The sequence below is a fragment of the Accipiter gentilis genome, chromosome 7 (genome assembly GCF_929443795.1).
Source record: "Accipiter gentilis chromosome 7, bAccGen1.1, whole genome shotgun sequence".
Taxonomy (NCBI): domain Eukaryota; kingdom Metazoa; phylum Chordata; class Aves; order Accipitriformes; family Accipitridae; genus Astur; species Astur gentilis.
In genome coordinates, this window is record NC_064886.1 from 42,267,520 (window position 1) to 42,287,408 (window position 19,889).

The following is a 19,889-nucleotide window of genomic DNA, read 5'->3' on the forward strand; positions in this document are numbered from 1 at the left end:
AAGCAAGATGAATAAGAGTGGGCTTTCTTAGCCATTTAGCATCCTAACAAAATGCTATTTGTAAAATAAAAAAAATACAGAAAATTAATTGCATAAAATATTATTAAGATGGAAGTAATGAAAATGAGAGAAAAGTGGAAGACAAAGAGGCTTGCGTAAATTATCTTTCTAGAATATCTGTTACTTTCAGTGACCATGACAAAGCCACTGGCAATGGAAAGCATGGTATAGTATGAGAATTTGAATAAATCATGTTTTTATATTGTTGATGGTGCAGTTTCTTATACTAGGTACAGGACTTTTCTGCCAATTGTGATTTGTTAATCCCATCTGGAATTCTTTACAGCAAACTTCCATTGTACAGCAGTGTAGGAAATACTGGAATTGCACAGTAAGCAACAGGACTATATTTAAGAAATTCTGCAGTTACCCACTAGTCAAATGAAAGGTGTGAAAGAGGTATGCCCAATAGACAGCAAAAACATGTACTTGTTAGGATTTGCATAGTTACTGCATTAAGTGTTCTGGTTGTAGTTACGTATTTGCAGATTGTTAACATAATTAGAGCTGTCTAGTTGAATTGTTAAGCAACTAAAATTTTCAACAAATAAGTAAATACTAGCTTGGTGGTTTTGAGTTAGTTTCCAGTTCCCGTGCTTAGAGTTAAACCTCAAAATTATCTTCTTCCACGAACATTTGCAGACAGGATGAAAAAAAACCCAAACCCAAAACAAATGGGTGATTTTATTAAAGCACATTTCTATTAAAATCTTTGTATGAGTGGATAAAGCTCATTCTTGCAAAACTAACATTCTCTTTTCAGTACAAATCTTAGAGTATTAAGTAGAGGTATTAAAATTTTATGAAACATGGCTTCCTGCTGTGTTGGTTCAAAAAAACAAACCATCATTTCAAAAATCAAAGTGTATCAGCCGTCTGTCATCTCTGAGCAGGATGAGGCCTATCTAGTGTTTATTTAAGCAATACATAAAATCTAGTAAGGAAATGATCTACAGTGGAAGTAGAGTGACACTGTTTTCTTAAATATTTTCATTATAGTTTCCGGTACTTGGGCAGCTTGAAAGCCGTGTAGTATTGAATGTTACTACATGTTAGATATTAATGTGTTTTATGTTACCTTGTAGCAGAAGTGTCATTGTCAGAGTGATAAATAATTTAGAAAAATTGTGAAACACTTAGTGCTTCAGATTTTTTTCAATGTATTTTAGTGGCATAGCAAAATAAAAATGTTAGAATTGTTTACAGCAATACTGTACGTAAAAAGTATTTCTTCAAAAGCATTATTCTAAAAGCTTTTTATGACAGTCCCGTTCTCTGAGATGTCTCAAATACAAAAAAGGAAGAAAAGTAGGACTGATGCTGAATCTTAGTATGATACTAGTATGATATCAGGACATTTTAAGGTTTTTCCTCGCAGTGTGTACTTGAACTTGTCACAGGTGCTGCAAAAGTGTCACTGATCAATAGCCCCAGTTTTTTTCCTGATTCCTAAAAGCATATATGATATCTAGTGATACATTTACCTGCTAGTAGTATCTTAATCTGTAGGAAGACCCATACATAGTATTAGTCTCTGGTATTCTACTTTACCCTTTCAGTACAGAATTATTGACATATGAGTCTCTCAGTATCACTGACACCAAACGGATAAAAAAAAGGTCATGTTTCAAAAAAAAAAAAAGAAAAAAAAAAGAAAAGAGCATTTGAGTGCTTTTATTGCTTTTATGCTAAAAAAAAAAAATTAGTTCTTTTTACTTGCCTTTTGCCTCTTACATTTATAAAAATCCTTTCCCTGTGGCTGAAAAACTTGGAAATGAATCTGTGATACGTCTACTTCTAATGCAAGTTGTTATCCTCTTGAAATCATGCAATGTTTTTTCTGGTGGCTGTCACTGTTACCCAAAGATAACACCCAGGTGCCTTCTTTTATCTGGGGTTGTTTTCAGAAGACCTTGCTTTGCAGTGTGAGGTAGTGTTTAAATTCATCCAAGTCAAGAAATCAACCTGCCACTTTGAGGTTAAAAACAAATATAATTCCAGGCTCATGTGTGTCAGTATGAATTATAGATGATAGATCTGAAAAACAATTGAGAGGTATCCTTTATATGATAACTTCAATTTACAGGATGGGTTTGCAAATGTATTCTTGTTGTGGTGGTGGCAGTCATAGTTCTCAGCTACACAGGTGCATGAAAGAAAGCGTTGAACTACTTAGGTTTAAATGTATGTGGTTTTGCTGTGATATGACTTCTACAGTTGCAGAATCTTTCATCTAGATTCAAAAGATGCTTTTTAAACATATGCTTTCTCAGAGACAAAACAGCCTTTGGAACTCCTCTAGAATTTGTAGCAAATCTACAGGTGAGCAAAAAACATGCGTAAGAACATTAATGTGTAAATGATCTGCACCTACTTACTGACTGCGTTTGTTTTCCACAGTTTTTAAGTATGCATTTTTGCAAGGCCACTGGCATGAGATACACACACATAATAAAGCTGGATTTTTGTCTCTTTTCCAGAGGGTTCGCAGAATTCAGTTTCAGCTTCTAATGAGATCCAGCAGAACCAGCCACAGGCACTACACTATGCACTAGCCAATGCTCAGCAGGTTCAGATCCACCAAATAGGAGAAGATGGACAAGTCCAAGTAGTATGTACTCAACTTTTTCTAAATTATTCCATTTAAACAATCTAGATTATTGCAAACTTTGCTTCAGTTGAAATTTAATTTTTTGTTTTCAAAAAGTGACATATCACCACTTCTTAAGCATGATTTTCAGAAAGTAAACACTGAAGGCTTATGAAAAAATTTTTAATTTAGCAAAAATCTTCATGCAGGATTTGCTCACACAGTTGCTGCAAATAAATGCATATTCTTTATTGTATATAGAACTGATTAGTCTCTACCTGGCTGTTTGCTTGCACTTGCCATTATAATAATAGGAGACCTACTAAGCATATGATTTACACTTCAGGGGTAGTTCTAACTATGACTTTCTAAACAAGAATGCATTTGTTTGTTTATTTTCATTTAAACCCCCCTGCTTTCTCAGGCATTTTGAACATCTGTTAGCTGAATCCTTTACATGTGTATTCATTTAGATACATGTATATAAGTAAAAGTTATAAATATTGACATTTTTTAAGCCTGAGACCCATACCATAACTTAGGCCATGATTATTTTTATATGTGGTTTTAGTGTACTCTGAAAAACCTCACCCTGGCTGTACTTGCTGTGTGCCACAGTTTGACTGTAAGGATTGTTTTAAATTCAAATTTTACAAAAAAGTAGAAGAAAATAATGAAATAATGGATTGTGTGGCATTTCTGATGTGCGGCATTCAGAAATAGTGAACTGTATCTGCACACTCATTCTTTTGTGGTAGAAACCTGAGAATTTGATGTGTGAAATCTGTCTGCCATTAGTTTTCAAAAACTTCAGGCTTTGCAGGTTTTGAAGGTACCAAGAAGTTTGAGTATGGGCCAGCACTCAACTGTGCCAGGCAATGTCCAAGCACAGAATGGAAAGAAACGTGCACAGACATGTATGTACCCATTCTGCATGATGATCACATAAGCCCACTTTCCTTAGAAACCAGGCTAAAGAAACAGGTAGAAATGGGCAAATAAACAAGTATTCTTGAGAGATATTAGTCAACAATATAAACTGTAGTACCCAGTGGTCTGGCTTTTGCAAAGGATTTACTCAACGCCATTACAAAGAAGAGCCTGAAGTAGGATAATGAAGCATCTTTGGTAGATATTTATAGTATTCTCTCCCCAGGTAAGAGAGGCAGTGCATGAGAGAAGGAGAAAATGTGCCCAACTGAATAATTTGCACACGAAGAATGAAAACACAGGGAATACTCAAGTCTGGTCGGTGTGGAACTGGTGAAGTTGCTCAGAAATATGATGAAGAAAAAAGGCTATAAAGGACAGATGCTTTTGGAATGTTATCAAAAAAGACATGTCTGTAAGACCTGGTGAAGGTTTACCGCAGTACCAGTAGAAGAATTAGAGGAGAAAAGTGTCATGGAAATGGCGGGGGTGGGAATTTAAAGATGTGCAGCACAGTGTTGAAGACAACTGGCAGAGCTGTAAGCATTGCTTAAAAGGAGGACTTAAATATTAGCCAGAATATTTTTTAAGGAGTGCGTGGTGGTGGAAGGGATTTGAGATGAAAATGATTGAGAGGGCCTCCAGAGAGCAGCTGTAAGAGTTGTGGAGGGGAAATTGCAGTAGAGAGCACATTCTTCCAAAGTGAAAAAGGTTGCTTATAAAGTAAGAGAGAAGAAAGAGCTGGAGCATGGCTGTAAGGGATGCTAGGAACCATTAGCTGTGAGATTCAGATAGGATCGGAAAGTCTGGGCCACCCCTTTTGTTTTCCCAAAGGCCTTGCCCTTTCCTGTTTCGTACCTGGATACCATATGACTTAAATAGAAGTTGAGGTGGTAATCCTGGAGAGTGATTGCTTAACAGAACTAGATCCTAAATGCTTTGAGTTACTATCCTCAAACATGGACGAGGACTAAAGAGAAGAGCAATAAATTAACCTGCAAACTTTTTTTCCCTCCTGTCAGTTGAGAGCATCCTCACTGAAATAATGCTCCTTCTGCAGAAACAGGGTGCAAAGATTCCATTTCGCCTTCACTTTTGCCATAACCTTACAGTATTGTTGTATGAATTTTTTTGTCTCTTGGTTTCCCTATATATTTTCAAGAGCATATCTTCTTAACTGCTGTATGGATCTTTTTATGAGATTTAATTGATGACTGAAAAGTATTTTTCAAGTCTTGAAAGACAATGTAGAAGGGAGAATTATATGAAATACATGGCTATAATAGACAAAATGGTTATGCTTATAGATGTAACTGATGAAACTTTGCCTCATTAAAAGATCTGAACCTGTCAACTATCCTTTAAATTCATTGTGGAATCTGGGAAAAATCCACTATGACCCACAACCACTCTCTAAATGTTGTCATAATTTACCAAACACGTAGAGGGGTCCTAGGCTGAAACATGATATTGCTTTTTCAGTTCTAGGGAATGATACATGTAGATCAGGCTAAGAGTCATTAGTAAGGTAGTAGTTATTCATACTATATATGTTTTAAAAAAATCAGTATTGAGTTGAATTTGTGAACAAACTAAAAGGACTGTCCTTAAAGGCCAGCTATGTATCTGCAAAAGATGAGTGAGCAGTTCTTTTTTGGAATGCTGCATAATACAAAGGTGAAAAATGTCACCTTCTCCCCCCTCCCTTTAGTCAGAAAGGATTGCTTATATTTGAAAACGCTATAAATGGATCTTTTAAATGTTCAATGCTTTTTCCTGGGAGCCCTGAGAGCTTGATGTTAAGGAGGGAAAGTGATTCTAATCTCAACATGGACTGGGCTGTGCTCTAATTTTATATACAGTCCCCATTGTCAGAGTGATACTTTCAGTATGTTTTTTCTCCCTATAAATAGACAGTTTCCTTCCAAAGGAAATGAAACTGTTTGAAATAGAGGGATCTGTGTTTCTTTGAAAATCACATGCAATTGTTCTTGTGTTATAAAATAAGAAGAGCCTTTGACAGAATTCCAAATAATTATCTTTAATCTCTGTCTCATGCAGGCATATTAAAATGAACACAAAGCCTTATAAACCTTGAAGCAGGTTATTTAGAATCCAATCTCCCTTCAGGTAAATCACAGTAGCAAAGACTTTGCTGGGCTAGTCAGGATGCACAAGGAATTCCGTCCACTCTCTTATCCATGTTTTGATCAAATGGTAGGCTTGATACTATTCTGAAGTAGCGGGTATGGTCAGCAATACAAAGTATTAACATTATTAAAACTGTTAGGGCAGATTCTCCACTAACATAAAGCAGTGTAACTGCATTCAAATTATTGACTTCGTGCCAATTTATAGCAGCTTGAGAGATAGTCTTTAGCATGGTACTGTACTTCTCCATAACTATGTGAATGTACAAAGATACGTGGATACTTAGAGATACCTTTTAAAACCTCACTCGCAGTGAGTAGTTAGTCTTGGTGTATCAGTTTTAAGAACTGAGTTTCCAAGGTCTTTAAATGGGATTAATGTTTCAGGCACATTGCTCATCTACCAAAGCAAGTTAGTCCCATGCTTTGTGTATCAGTCAAAAATGCAGATACTTTGTCTATACAAAAATGCACTACATAAATGTTATTTATTATGATGCCTATTTTCCTTCCTGTTATGTGAAAATGATCCATTCTTTCTTCAAAGTCACTCTGCTTATACTTTGCATAAAAAGATGGGGAAGTAAGGTTGCACTTTATTTTTTTTTTTAAAGTTATCTTTGATGGTTTTCATTGAATAAGCATTTTGCTTCCATATGTTAAGCTGTATTGAATCCAAGGTAATAGCTTCTTCCTCTAGTTATGATTTTCTTCTGATGCTCCTTGGTGTTTTCTTTTGTTGCGGATCCCACAGGGCCATCTCCACATAGCCCAGGTTCCTCAAGGCGAGCAAGTCCAAATCACGCAGGACAGTGAGGTAAGTCAAAAGTCTGGGTGCCCGTGGAGCAGGCGTTGATCAGAACTTAGGGCCATGATTCTAAAACCATACCTCTGAGATCTGTTACAGTACACTACGGAGACCAGCGGGGATAGAAGTGAGAGCATGTCGTGGAGCTGGGATGAAATGTGCTTTATGGCCATTTCTTTTTGTTTGGTTGGTTTGGTGTTTTTTTTTGTTTGGGGTTTATTTTGGTTTTTGTTTGTTTGTTTGGGGTTTTTTGTTTTTTTTTGTTTGGTTCCCCCCCCCCCCCCTCGACCAGCCAAGACAGCTCTGTGTGTGTGTTACACTAATGATTGTTGTATATGGCTGATGGTCTTTGCTGGAAATTTAGTACTTACAGAGTATTATAGGAAACCAGCTTAGGTGCTTGCACTGCCATTGAGTAAGGAAATTATTTTAGTTAGGTTTATGAAGTAAACGTGTTCAGAATACTCAGTGTCTTTAATTGTGGGAACTGTTGAACAGGAGTTGGAGAAACCTCCAGATGCCATCTAGTAAAGATATGAGGACGAGGGGTAATGGATTTAAACTGAAAGAGGGTAGGTTTAGATTAGGTACTAGGAAAAAATTCTTTACTGTGAGGGTGGTGAGGCAGTGGAACAGGTTGCCCAGAGAAGTGTGGATGCCCTGTCCCTGGAAGTGTTCAAGGCCAGGTTGGACTGGGCTTTGAGCAACCTGGTCTAGTGGAAGGTGTCCCTGCCCATGGCAGGGGGTTGGAACTAGGTGATCTTTAAGCTCCCTTCCAGCCCAAACCATTCTATGATATATTGCAGAATGAAGCGAACTTACCTTCGTTACTGATCAAGTAATCTGGCACTGCAGTATTTACACTTTGTAATTTTTTTCCATAAAAATAGTACATTAGAATGGAAATGGATATGGATAAATCCAGTACTGAACCCTTCATTTTTGACTTCCCCCCCCACGCCCCCCCCCTCAGGCAAAACAGCTGTTAAAGCCAGCTGAATTTACCTGCGAGAGAATGCTTTTGTTATTTAAGAATGTATAGAGGCTTCTGACTGCTAAGACTGTTGTTAGATTTCTCGTGCATTTAGTTTATTTACATGAATAAGCAATAGCAAAATAGAGGTTAAACATAAATGCAGACTACAATTTTAATCTGTATGATTTCCCTGTAGAGTTTTTTTTTACTCAACATTAAGCATATCTGCCTGTGAGTTAGTTTAATCCATTTCCAAAGTACCCTAAATCACATCTCATAAAACCACTTTTGGTGTGGAGAACTACTGTTAACACAGGGAGTTATTGTAGAATAAATATTATCATAAATATTATATAAATATTATCATTAAAGGCAGTCTCCTTTGAAGAGCTTGTCAGAACTAAAGAGAAATAAGAAAGGATCAAAATGGTCTGGGTCTAAAGGAATGCATAGTGTGTGACAATAAAACTGAAGCGGTTCTTGGGTAAAGAGCCACTGGAAAAATTATGATTCAGCACATGCTAGTTGTAATTGATCCTGAGGTTCAAGCACGCCCCGGTGTCCATTGGCTTCATCTGAAGTTCCCGTATGTAAGACTTTTAAGGACTGCATTTGTCCGGGACAGATGAAAACATCTGGTTTTAAATTTATTACAATGTACACAACTTCAAATAAAGGGAAGTGCTGCCAGTAAAAGAAAATGCAGAAAACACGCAAATCAAAGAATTGGTAGTTTTTCCCTCAAAGAAATGTGCTATTTCACTGCAAGTCTCTGTGTTTGGGAAGCTGTTTTTTCTTAATCTAAGTGTACTTTTGAAAAGACACCTTTGAGCATATGAATAAAAGTTTCATTTTGTAAAGATACTGCTTTCCTTTTCAGACTCTGTAGGTACAGTTTCCTTTAAAATAGTTTACATTATTGAGATTTTTTTTGTAATAGATGTAATTCCTGTAATAGAACTATGTTTGTCTTTGGAATTGAATTTTGATAAAATAAAAAAAATGTGTTAGCACAGGCAGTAACATTATAACAACAAATAGTAAATAGCACTCATACATTTAAAAGTGTTACACTCTAATTCTAGTTTAGTAAGGGTTTGACTTAAATTTGCGGTTTTATATAAATAAGGAAAAACAAAAATCTTACCTCAAAAGCAATACAAACAAACTTTGCATAAAATACTGTACATTCTAGAGTAACTTTCAAAAAGCAAAACATGCTGGTGCTGAAAAACCTTCTTGCTTTTTAGTCTTTTTATCCTCTGTGGTTAAAGTGCTGACCATTGAATTGTAGCTGGATTGCCAAAATAACCCTCAGCAGAATTTCCTAAATTAATACATTTCCTTAATATTGAAGTTGTTTAATAATGAGATGAGAAAGAGGCCTTTTTCAGGACAGAGCAACTTTTTAAATTCCAAAGTAGTGTTTATTGTCAATGCTCCTATTTTACAGGGAAACCTGCAGATACATCAAGTTCACGTGGGTCAAGACGGGCAGGTAGGAACACAACTGAGTTTTAAGCAGTATTTTACTTTGGTCTTTAAAATTAATGTTGCAATTGGAATGATCTCACATTATTAGTGGCTGTTTTAAAGAGTGAAATCTGTTCTGGTTTTTCTGTTTAAATAAACAACTTGCAAAATGATAAAACATAAGCTAAGTATTTTGTCTGCGGACTGAAAGAATTTGACTAAGCTTATTTCATTACTTGTGCAACATACTTTATCCTTGTGTTTTATACTTTCTTGTCTTTGGCCTCTTCGCTTTTACATTTACTAACTGGATTGATTACATTGTGTGCAATATGTTCTTTTCTGTTATCAACTGTCACTATGGCCAGATGTGGACTGCAGTCCGTGCAAACCTAAGAACATTTATTGCTGAGGTTTAAGCAGCTATTTTTTCATTATATGGCTGTCTTGGGAGAAACAGATCTTTCACATCTGCTTTTGTTCTTTTTGATAAGATGGCTTTATTAGGTGCTTATGCATACATGAGGTAAGAAAAAGAAGCTTTTGCTTTGAGTGATGAGTCAATAAGTGATTAAATTAGCAGAATTTCTATGTCAGGTGTCAGCAAAATTGCTAACATTTGATCTCAGACACACTTTACTAAATGTTGAGCTATATAGAAATATCCACAGCACAAAAATATTCCTGTAAGAAGCTTTCTAGCCAGGCCACTTGAATAAATGTGTTATGAATTTTTTTGTTCCTGTTGAATATTAATAAGTTGAGACATATGGCTAGAACTTGAATGCTGCCCTGAATTGAAAAGGCTCACATCCTGAAGGTGCTTGAATACAAAGGCCTTGAGAAACTACCAGTACTCTGAACTTTTGACCACATACAGTATTTGTGTGGGGAAGCAATCTAACTTGTATTTAAATAACAAAAATAAACCCCCCACAGATTTTAAGTGTCCTTTACTGAGACTTTAATCAGAAATACTTCTGCAGAAGTGAGATTAGGAAAGGTGATTTTTTTGGAGACGTGTCAGAACCTTTGTTGTAGTACTTGCTGTTCTTTTTTTCCTTCTTTGTGAAATGCTGCTGTCCAAACTGCATCTTCTTAAAAGACTGATGTTGGGTTGTGTTATGTCTCTCTGAGAGTGGCATGTAGACTAAGTTAGTTTGGTTTTGTGTTTTGTTTTGTTTTGTTTGTTTGTTTTTTATTATAGCCCAGTCCCATTATTTTTCCCCTTTAAATATGTACTCATTACAAGTATTCTACAAATTGCTTCTCTCTTTCTTAAACAGAACCAAAGAATGTAGTTTAAAACATTGTTGTGAGTTCATGCTGTTTTTAAGGGAAATGCTTGTATGACTGTATTTTCCTGACCCCCCCATGTTAGGCAGGGAGAGGTGAGTCCTTTCATACAACAGTAGCATTCAGCCGTGTCTCATGTTAAAATAGTCACAGAGTAAAAAAACGTAAACTCTGTGGAGTAGTAAAAAACTTCGAAACTCTAAGTGCCCGTAGGTGGAGTCTTGCTGATCTTCTGAGCAGTTGCATTAGTACATGCAGAATAAGGCTACACTGGAAGAAAGGTATTCTAAAAGTATGTGTTTGTAAATGTGTGCATACATATGTCTGTGCATATATGTGGATATGTGATATATGTTTGTTGAAGTGTGTGAGAGCACACACAAGATGGGGAAGAAAAGCATGATTTAATCTTTGTTGTTGTTGAAATTAACATCAGCTTATCCATATAAATGCATCTGTACTATTACATCATATATCAGGTTTGGGATAATCTTGTTTCTGCCTAAGTGGTTGTGTCTGTACATGTCTATGTAGGAAATCAGTTTAGCATCCAATTTTGGAGTTTTTAACTCTGGGCCCTGCTTTTAAACTTTCCTTGAACACAAACGGTGAAGTGCTGGTTTTTTTTTTTTTCTTCATGCATTCAGCTGCATTTTGGTACAAAAGAGTAACTGTTGTCTCTTGAGCATCAACAGCCAGGCATTGTCACACTTCAGCGGCTATCTGTGCAAATTCACAGGAACCCCGAAGCTCCTCTGAAAGTATTTGCTGCTTAACTTTTTTCCAGTGGACCAAAAAATAGGAGCAAGCAAATATTTAGGGGATTTTTATCTCCATTCTGTGTTAGATACTGAAACCTTCATCAGCAGTTTAAGCCATGTGGGCCTGTTTTGCACTCAAGCGGATGAGTAGCACTCACATGATTTCTTGCAACAGCTCCGTGTGTGTTATGCGAGGGGGTAGAGGGGAGGTCTGTGGCTCCACTGGCTTCTTCTCATCAGCTGATCTGTGTTAAGTGACCATTTTTTGTACTATTAGCTCATAAAAATTGCAAAGGAAAATGATTTAAACTAAACTGCGTTTGTGGTTTAAGAATGGAAGTTGAAACTAATACATTTTCCTTGGCACTTGTAGTGGGATAAGAGCACAAAAACCTGTCATATGATATGGTTCAGTGGTAATATAAGTCATAACAATCCAGTAGCTTGCAATCATCTGTACATGACCTGTGATCAAAGAGACTTCTGTAGTTTTCCCACCTGTCCATTACTTTTCAGGAGAGTGGCTTTTTCTTCCATGTTTTGAACTCTAATGCTGGCTGCCAAGGGACACTGAAGAATATTGATAAGGAAAGTGAATGATGTGGCATTTCTGTTACTGAATATTTTTAGCTGGCTAATATATACTTACTAATGGTAGTAGATACTAGATCTTAGCTTGCCTACTAAATATTCCCTTTGAAAATTCATCTCATGCTGCTGTTTTCCACATCTTATTGTACACTTAACAGATGTCAGGTATTCTCTCTATTCAGGTGAGGTTTAGTGCTGCCACCTGATGCAGGCTTTCGCTCTGAATCACGAGTAAAAGGTTTACAAGAAGCTGGGACTGCAATGCATAAAGTTGTTGGCTTCATATGAACTAAAGCATAAAATGGCATAAGTCTACTACTTATGAGTATTTTATCAGTAAAATTTCCAAGGTGATACGTATGTTTTAAGCTTTGTAATACCAGTAATAAATACTAGCTTCTCTGCAGAATGCTGCCAGTTGTTTATTTTAACTTTTTTCCCTCCTCTTGAATTGTCTGTCCTGGTAGTTGCACTGAATTTAGATCTTGTTTTTCTGGCACCATTGTTCGTGGAACTAATGAAATCATGCCAAAAAGAATGCTGTCTACCTACACATGTGTTCTATTAGCTGAAAGTTTCATATTTCAGTGCACGTTTAATAAAAATACCAAACCGCAAAAATAATTAGACTTCATATTAACTAACACTTGAAGCCTTGGACCAGTGGGAATCTTTTTGGACTTTGCATTTTATACTTTTGAATTACCAGAAGTTTTCTAACTTGTTTCTCTCTTTCCTCGGATTACCTGCTCTCCTTTCTCCCTAACTCCATCCTTTTCTTCCTTTGAGCTTCAGTGTTCTGCATCCCAGGAGGTGTTCAGTGTGTGTCTTGCACAAGCTGATGTAGTGCCAGTGTTCAGAAATATATATGCGGTGTAAAGAGCGAGAACAAGAGAATTTCAGTAGTTTGCCATTCCTTGAGTCTGCATTTTAGACACTCCATTTCGTACACCCTCACAGCCAGTTTCTCCAATTTAGAAATTAATTAAAATGACACCAGGCAAATGGTCTTCAACTAATAGCCTTAGTTCTTAAATTAAAAAGTTAATGCACTTTAAAATCTAAAGTATGATCATATGTATTCCTGGAGAGCTGACAATTTGTTCTGCTCAATGAATGAAAAATTAATAAGAGTAGCACCATTAATTCACTTAGTATCAGTATCTATAGGTAAGTTAGAAGCAGCTGGAGAATCCAGAACAAACAGCATGTATGATAGTTTTAGCTGAAAAAAAGCTAGTCAGTGTAAATTGCTTCTGTAGTATCAGTCGTCTTACTGTGTGCGTATGAAATAAACATGCAGAATTGCTTCTGCTACATTACATTTTTCAAAAAAACCCCAAACTTGGCATCTTATATAGTTGTAGACACAGTCTCTTCCACATAAATTTGTAATCAAAGTGGTGTGCTGGGACCCATCCGTAACTGTTGAGTTACATATACGTAGAGAGAGAGGGGATCACATTAATAACACATTTTTCTGCTGCTTAATGAGGTATTTGTATGGAGCGGTGATTGCATTATCTTTTTCTGAACTTTTACTCCGACCTTGCTGCTATGAGCTTTATGGCAGCTCTGAGGTCTAGGGGAGTTCAGATACCGGGCTGTGGAGGTAGCTCACCCAGTGAGCTTTCGAAAAGCATCCTCATATGTGTAATGATCGTATGAGAGTACACGAATCCGTGATCAGAAAAGATACGCTTGGAAAATTGCTGTAGTGATGGAGAAGAGATATAGCAGACTTCAGTGCTGCGAAGTAGCAGCTAGCTGCTGTTGGGTCTGAAAGGTTAGAATATAGACGTGTATGAGAAATAGATCAGTGAGAGTTTGTCTTTAATGTCCTCAGGAGGAGTATGAATCTGATGTCTCGTTCAGATCTGTTTTCAATACACATGGTACACCCTGTAATACAGCTCAGAAGGAGATATGACCTCATCACCTATGTTTGAAACATCTGTCCGATTTCTGTACTCTGCTGTAGTCTGAAGTAAAGGGCAAGCTGTTAAATCTTACAGGAATGGAAAAGGGGGAGAAATGCTTCCAAATGTTCAGGGGGAAAAAAACCCTATTCTAGTAATCCCACATAATATGCAGTGAATGTTTTCTGTGACTGGAGCAAACTAAAATGAAAGTAGGTTGGTTTGTAGAGGAAACTATTTACAAACCTATGGGACAGTCTTAAACCAACTCTTCTAACATCTGGTTTTTGTATCTCTGTTTACCTCCCTGATCATTATTGAGATATTCACACCTTGCTTTTCAGTGAGGGCACCACGCTTTTTTAAGGTCAGATTTAATCCACAACTGGAGCATGATTTTCAGTTATACAAACAAAAAATGTGTTGACATATTAACTCGGGCTTCTGCTCGCTTTTATCCATTTTGCAGATGTTGTTTTATAGGGAAACTGTTTAATATGTTTTCTGAATATGCATTTTAATTGCCTTTAAGCCTTTGGAACAGATACTGCAGTTTCTATCAATATTAACAACTTCAATAATAACATATTATCCAAAACAGAGGAAAGTACCATCTTCGACCATTCTTAATTTTCATATAGTGCATCTAATTGAAAAGTTCTAGATTTAAAAATACTAAAATTCTTTATTTGTTCCTCAGTCAAGAATTAATACAAGGAGTTTTTTTCCTGTCCCTAATTTTTAAGCAGTAGAGGGCAGTAGTATTAAGATGATTGTCAGTTACTTTCTCAGCGAAAGCTTGAAGAAATGAGGAGGAAATTTGAAGTGCAAGAAATGTGCTGCTCCGACATCAACCTTGTAAACTGTCGTACCGTGGGGACAGAGACACATTCACAGCGTGAGTCTTTCTGCATGCATTGCTGACATAGGGTCTGTGTGTGCACGCGTGTGTGCTTGTGTGCAAATGAGAGAAAGGAAGACGACCTTAACTTCTGCCCCAGCTGCTGTAGTAGATTGAAAAGGCTTTCTCTTGTTTCAGCATATCTGCTTTGAATAATATGCACGGAGAAACAAACAGGATTGTTAGAAGAAAAACAACAAAATTAAAACCCCAATATAGTTCAGCTGGAACTTAAAAACTGCTCATATTGTTTTAAAAAAAAGATTATTTCAAACTGATACTTCCTCAGTAATAGGTTGTACTAAAGTCTTGCAGGTCTGCTCTATTTTTAGGAGCAAAAATGAAGAGAATAGTTTTGAAACAAAATGTGCTTTATGCAGATTTCACATAGAAGCACAATGTATTTATGGATAAAGTAAGATTGCTTAAAATACTTAACTGTGAGCATTTTAATGACAAGATTTTTTTTTTTTTTGGTTGAAGGTAGTCCTTTGTGCACATACACTCTTTAATTTGGCATTCCATAGAAGAGGTGTTCTCCGCTTTGCTGCTCAAAGTAGATGATCAAAAACTCTCACCATGCTTTTTAGTTTTGAAAACTTAGTTTGCTAGAGGAAGTAGTATTTTAACAAATTAAAATTGAGAAATTTAATTTTAAAGCAGTTAAGTGTATTAAAACTTAAAAATGTGTATGGATTAAAAAAAAAAGCTTGGGGAAAAACCGTACTACTTAGGTGATCAGTGACATACAAAATATCTCTAGAAAAATGAATACTATAAGAAAAAGAGTAACACATTTGTGTTGAGTGTGGGTAACTAAAAAAGTAGCTGTAATAAACTGTGTTAGGTGTAGTTTAACTGCAGAATTTAAAATCCTTTTGTAGGTTTGCACCTACTCTGTAATTGTAAACAGGATAAGACGCTGTCCAGTAAGATAGCAACTGATCTCCAGTGGTCCTTGTTGTCATCGTTCTGTATAACATTCCTGAAACAAATCTGTGCAAATTGTTTACTCCGGGTTATTATATTTGATGATAGAACAACAGAATTTTTCTACCCCAATATGGGGAGACAGTACTCGGGGAAAATACAGTCCTTCGATGGCAGTCAACAAAACATAACAATATAGGGGAAGAAAACCACAGAAGGGGAACTGCTACTTAAGAGGTATTGATGGGAAGATGCATTCTCTGTATTTACAGAATGCAAAACTTATTCTGATATTTAATTGCAAATGCCATATTTTTTTTACTACGTAACATGATTTATCCACTTTTGGGGAGAATGATGAGTGATTTGGAAGCTCATTGAAAGTCAGCAGGCCTTGCTCTATAAATGAGATAACGTTTTTGAAAAACACCTATGTTGCAAATTAGGGATTCTGTATTGTTTTGTTAAGACTTAAATACTAATGTAGTTATGGTGATGGGGCCATTTCTTTCCATGTCTGTGCCGCTGAGTTGCGAGATCCTTCTGCCTTTCCGCTGTCTTGGAGAGCCTGAAAGTGAATGCACTTTTTTAAAACAATGAGAATATGTACTGGTTCTTTGTGTCTAATTTTACTTCTGTCCCTGTCAATAATGTAAAATTTCAGAGATGAGTTTTTGGATGACGAAGTTCACCAATCAGTACAGAAAGCTGTAGCAGATAGTGAAAAGTCACCATGACTGGAATGTAGCTTCAATTTCTATCCTTACAGTTTTAAATTTCAAAATGTGTTAAATGTTTTCTTTGTTTTCTTTAAAGACTGGAAAACCTGAATATTTTGCTAGCACATTTTAAAATCTTCTGTTACTTAACAAGTGATTAATAGTTTGGGGTTTTTTAAATTGTTTTTGTATTTAAGGTGAAGAAAAAAAGTCCTGAGTCTTTTAATTTTTTTTATTTATTTTGGTGAGAGTTTTGCTGCATTAACCTGACCATTTCCAGTAATTTTTGTCAGGTCTTTTTTATTGCTTAAAGATGTATTGTAACTCTTTTCTTAAACTAAAATTTGTTTAAAAAGGGGTGGGAAGGGTGACCCTGGCAAATTTTAAGCAGTGTTCAAAAAAGGATACCTAGTTGCTGCTATTTATACAAGTCTTCTCCTTCACCTTGTTGAGATTTAAGTTGTTTTTTTTTCCATTGTGCTGTCTCCATCTTTTTACTCATTTACGGTGCATGCTGCTGGGAAGGCAGTAAAAAAATCTTTTGTACCAGAGAGTCAGCGGTATCAGATCCCTGCAGACGTTATTGGGTCATAAGTTTCATTTACAAACTGGCTGCATTTAGTTTTCTTTCTGCACTATTTTGTGCCAGAAGATACTGCTTTGTTTTATGGAGAAAACCAGCTATGTCCATGTCTGATACATCACCAAGAACAGTATGCTGAACTGGGTCAAGAGGAAAAACTTTTTTCCAGCAGCATGGCCCATTCTCAAATGTAGTAATTGTTACACCTGACTGCCATCAGTACTTCACTTTTTTTCCACTCTAAGACATGTTTATGACTGTATTTTCTATTCCAAGATGTAGCAGGTATACATTGGCGCTCCATTGAAGTAGTTTAGTGCTCTTGAAATTGGACTTTATTTCATTCATCATGATGGATGAATATTTCCCTGTTTTCAGAGTGCTTAGCAGGCACTTCTAGAGCCTCTTTTCCATATGTTATTTAAGTTTACATGACATCAGTTGAAGAACAGACAAGACAAAATGAGTCCTTGCCCTGGTGTATGCAGAAAATGTAGAGCTCTTTAGGGGTTTTTGTTTGGTTGTAACAAGTAGTAGTGGCACCATTTCCCAGCCTTTTCAATACTTAAGTAAAATTAGCTATCTAAATGCCATGCTGCTAAAAAAAAAAAAAAAAAAGCTTAGATGAATTTACTTTCTTTAGGATATCTCCAGCTATTGAGAAGAACCTTCCATGGGCCGGTTGCTGATCCTGAATGCCAGGTTAACTTGGTTTCTTTTAATCAACCTTGAGTAGGGACTGATTAAAAGACTCTTTGCAAAATTAGCAAATACTTTTGCATTTTCTTCTCTCAACTTTAAAGCAGCCTTTATATGGTGATGAAATAGAAGGCAACATCTTTGTGTAAGTGTGGGATGGCGCAAGCAGTAACTATTATACATTTGTTCGCTTAATGCACAAAAGCACTGATCTGCTGTGTGGTGAAGTCTTCATCTAAATGTAATGGAGGGTGGAAAGAGTACTTTATGGTGCTTTTCAGATAAATGTATCCAAATAAATTTTACACGTGGGAAAGGAAGGAAACAAGGAAGAAAGAAATGGGCTTAACGAAGTTTATCAGGAGTGGAAGAAAGGAATTGCTGCTTTGGAGATAAAGCAAGTATTAAGTTGCTTTAGTGTACTTAAGGTTTGGTGTGTAGATATTTATATGTTGTAGACTATCAAAGGTCATTCATTGTTGTTAATCTGCAGTTCAGCACCAGGTTTAAAATGTGAGCTTAAGAAATCATGGGCACGTCTGCCCTCTGCTCTCTCTCTGTCCGCTAAAGTTCACTAGCGCTCATCAGGTGCATAGCACTGGTCTGAGACTTACAAAGCCATTTCTGTTTTACCATTTGGTAGAAGGACAAGCATCTTCATTCCATAGTGCTTCTTGAAAAATGTTGAGCTTTCCTTCAAATTCCTCATCAGCCACTTTGTGGTTGTTATTTGCTGACATTTGCTCTGCTTTTTTGAGTGAAGTCCTTGATCTTGTCTTGTGGGCAGCTGTAATTGTGATGCCTTTCATTTTATTGTGATAATACTTGGTCTCATCCAGGATTTTAGTATAGCACCTAAGAGATAACATGTAAGAAAGTTTGCTGTTGCCCTTTCAAGTCAGCTTGTTTAAGAAGTTTTTCCCTATCTACTAATGATCATTAGTTACCATATATCAACACCCACACAGTGTTTTGTCTTTTTTTTTTTTTTTTTCCTGTCTTTTCCAATTTGGGACCCGGCCTACCTTTATGTGCTGGGGGGGGAATCTCTGCTGAAGGCAAAGTAAACAAAGTCTCCAGCAGCACAATCTCATATTTATGGCATTTTTTTTGTCACTTCAGCTTTTGGCAAAGTGTGACAATAAAGAAATAGCTTCCCATTAATAACAGAGGATTCAAATTTGACCCTGCTTTCATGCTTCATTTCAGTGACGCAGGTAAAGATTTGTTTTGGGAGCAAACAGTAAATTCCAGCAGATACTTGGCTGTAAGCACATAATATAATGTCTGTGTTTTAAACATAGAGTTTTTCCCTAGCGCTTCTCAAGATTTAGACATTATGTCACGCAACTATTTTTGTCTTCTGTTCAGAAGTCCCAGCTCCCAATACAATGTCTGTCTTAATGACCCGCGGAGCCTTGCACTGTTACCTTTCTCACATCACGAACTTGGTTGTTTTTCTTTGGCTTGCTGATCAAAAGTAGTAAAACGTACAGAGATGTGTTAAAATCAGCCATTATTTTAATACTGGTATGTAATAGGATTTTTTTTCCCCAAATTACTTGTTTCCATTTGTAAAAATGTTCTGAGTGGTGGAAAGAATTAATAAAGGTGATTTGTTAATCTCTTATAGGTACTTTCTTTGATACAGTCCCTGAGTGACAGACTCCATAGAGTGATCTGTGGTGGTTGTAAAGCAAGACTGTTTAATGAAGGTTTTGGAAAAGGATAATATTTTCTGTCATCCTTTTTTATTTTTCTCCTAAGAGGGTGGGTTGTTCCATTAAAATTCCATTCAAGCAGACAGGAGCATTTATAATGCTCCAAAGAATATGTTCTCTATTTTGGAGTATATTATGTTCTTTATTCACCCAAATCTTGTTTTAATATTGCTGTAAACTTAATAAGAAGAGATGAGATATGAAGTGATAATCTTTTAAATATAAGGAAAAATAATTTTCTCCACCTTCATAGAAGGCATAGGTCTAAGCTGTCTCTTATTAGAGATTTTGGTAATAAAAATCTCTGCTTGTAGAATAGCAGTCATCACAAAGCTATCTTGCTGTGCTAATCTAGAGAAATCATTTCTTTTTTGTTTTGTTTATTTTTTTTTAGTGCTCTTCATTTATGATTTTTCTCATCATGTGATATGAGCCCTGTCTTTATGCTGCAGATTTGCCCTTATCCCATCACTGTTCCACTTTCTATGCTCTAATAGTTCTATGCTCAGTTATTTTAAATATTAGGGATGCCTCTAGCATCATGTGTGTGTTCAGAAATCACTGCCCCACATTCCAAATTCCAACCCAAGAAGGATTTTGGGAATGGCTGGTACAATTGGACTGTCAGTGCCTGTGATGGGTTGATACTGGATACATTATAATGCTAATATCCTTGGCTGGATACCAACTACTTGCTTGCTGCTGGCAGACCCTGATGATTGCTTAGCTGTTCAACGTGGAGAGATCTTGTTTCATCCTGATGAAAAACAAAATAAGTGTGT

The 19,889-nt window shown here is 36.4% G+C and overlaps 1 protein-coding gene across 3 annotated transcripts in view; it reads left to right on the top strand.

Moving 5' to 3' along the window:
- Nucleotides 1-19,889, top strand: part of BANP (BTG3 associated nuclear protein) — a 154,575-nt gene that overhangs the window by 77,526 nt on the left and 57,160 nt on the right. For 2 of the 3 annotated variants that reach the window (XM_049804224.1, XM_049804225.1), the window contains exons 9-11: nucleotides 2,541-2,671; nucleotides 6,485-6,547; nucleotides 8,968-9,012. In XM_049804224.1, the coding sequence (XP_049660181.1) occupies nucleotides 2,541-2,671; nucleotides 6,485-6,547; nucleotides 8,968-9,012 (239 nt within the window). Of the gene's footprint in view, nucleotides 1-2,540; nucleotides 2,672-3,806; nucleotides 3,933-6,484; nucleotides 6,548-8,967; nucleotides 9,013-19,889 lie in introns of those variants that run through there. The other variant, XM_049804226.1, reaches the window with a different exon arrangement.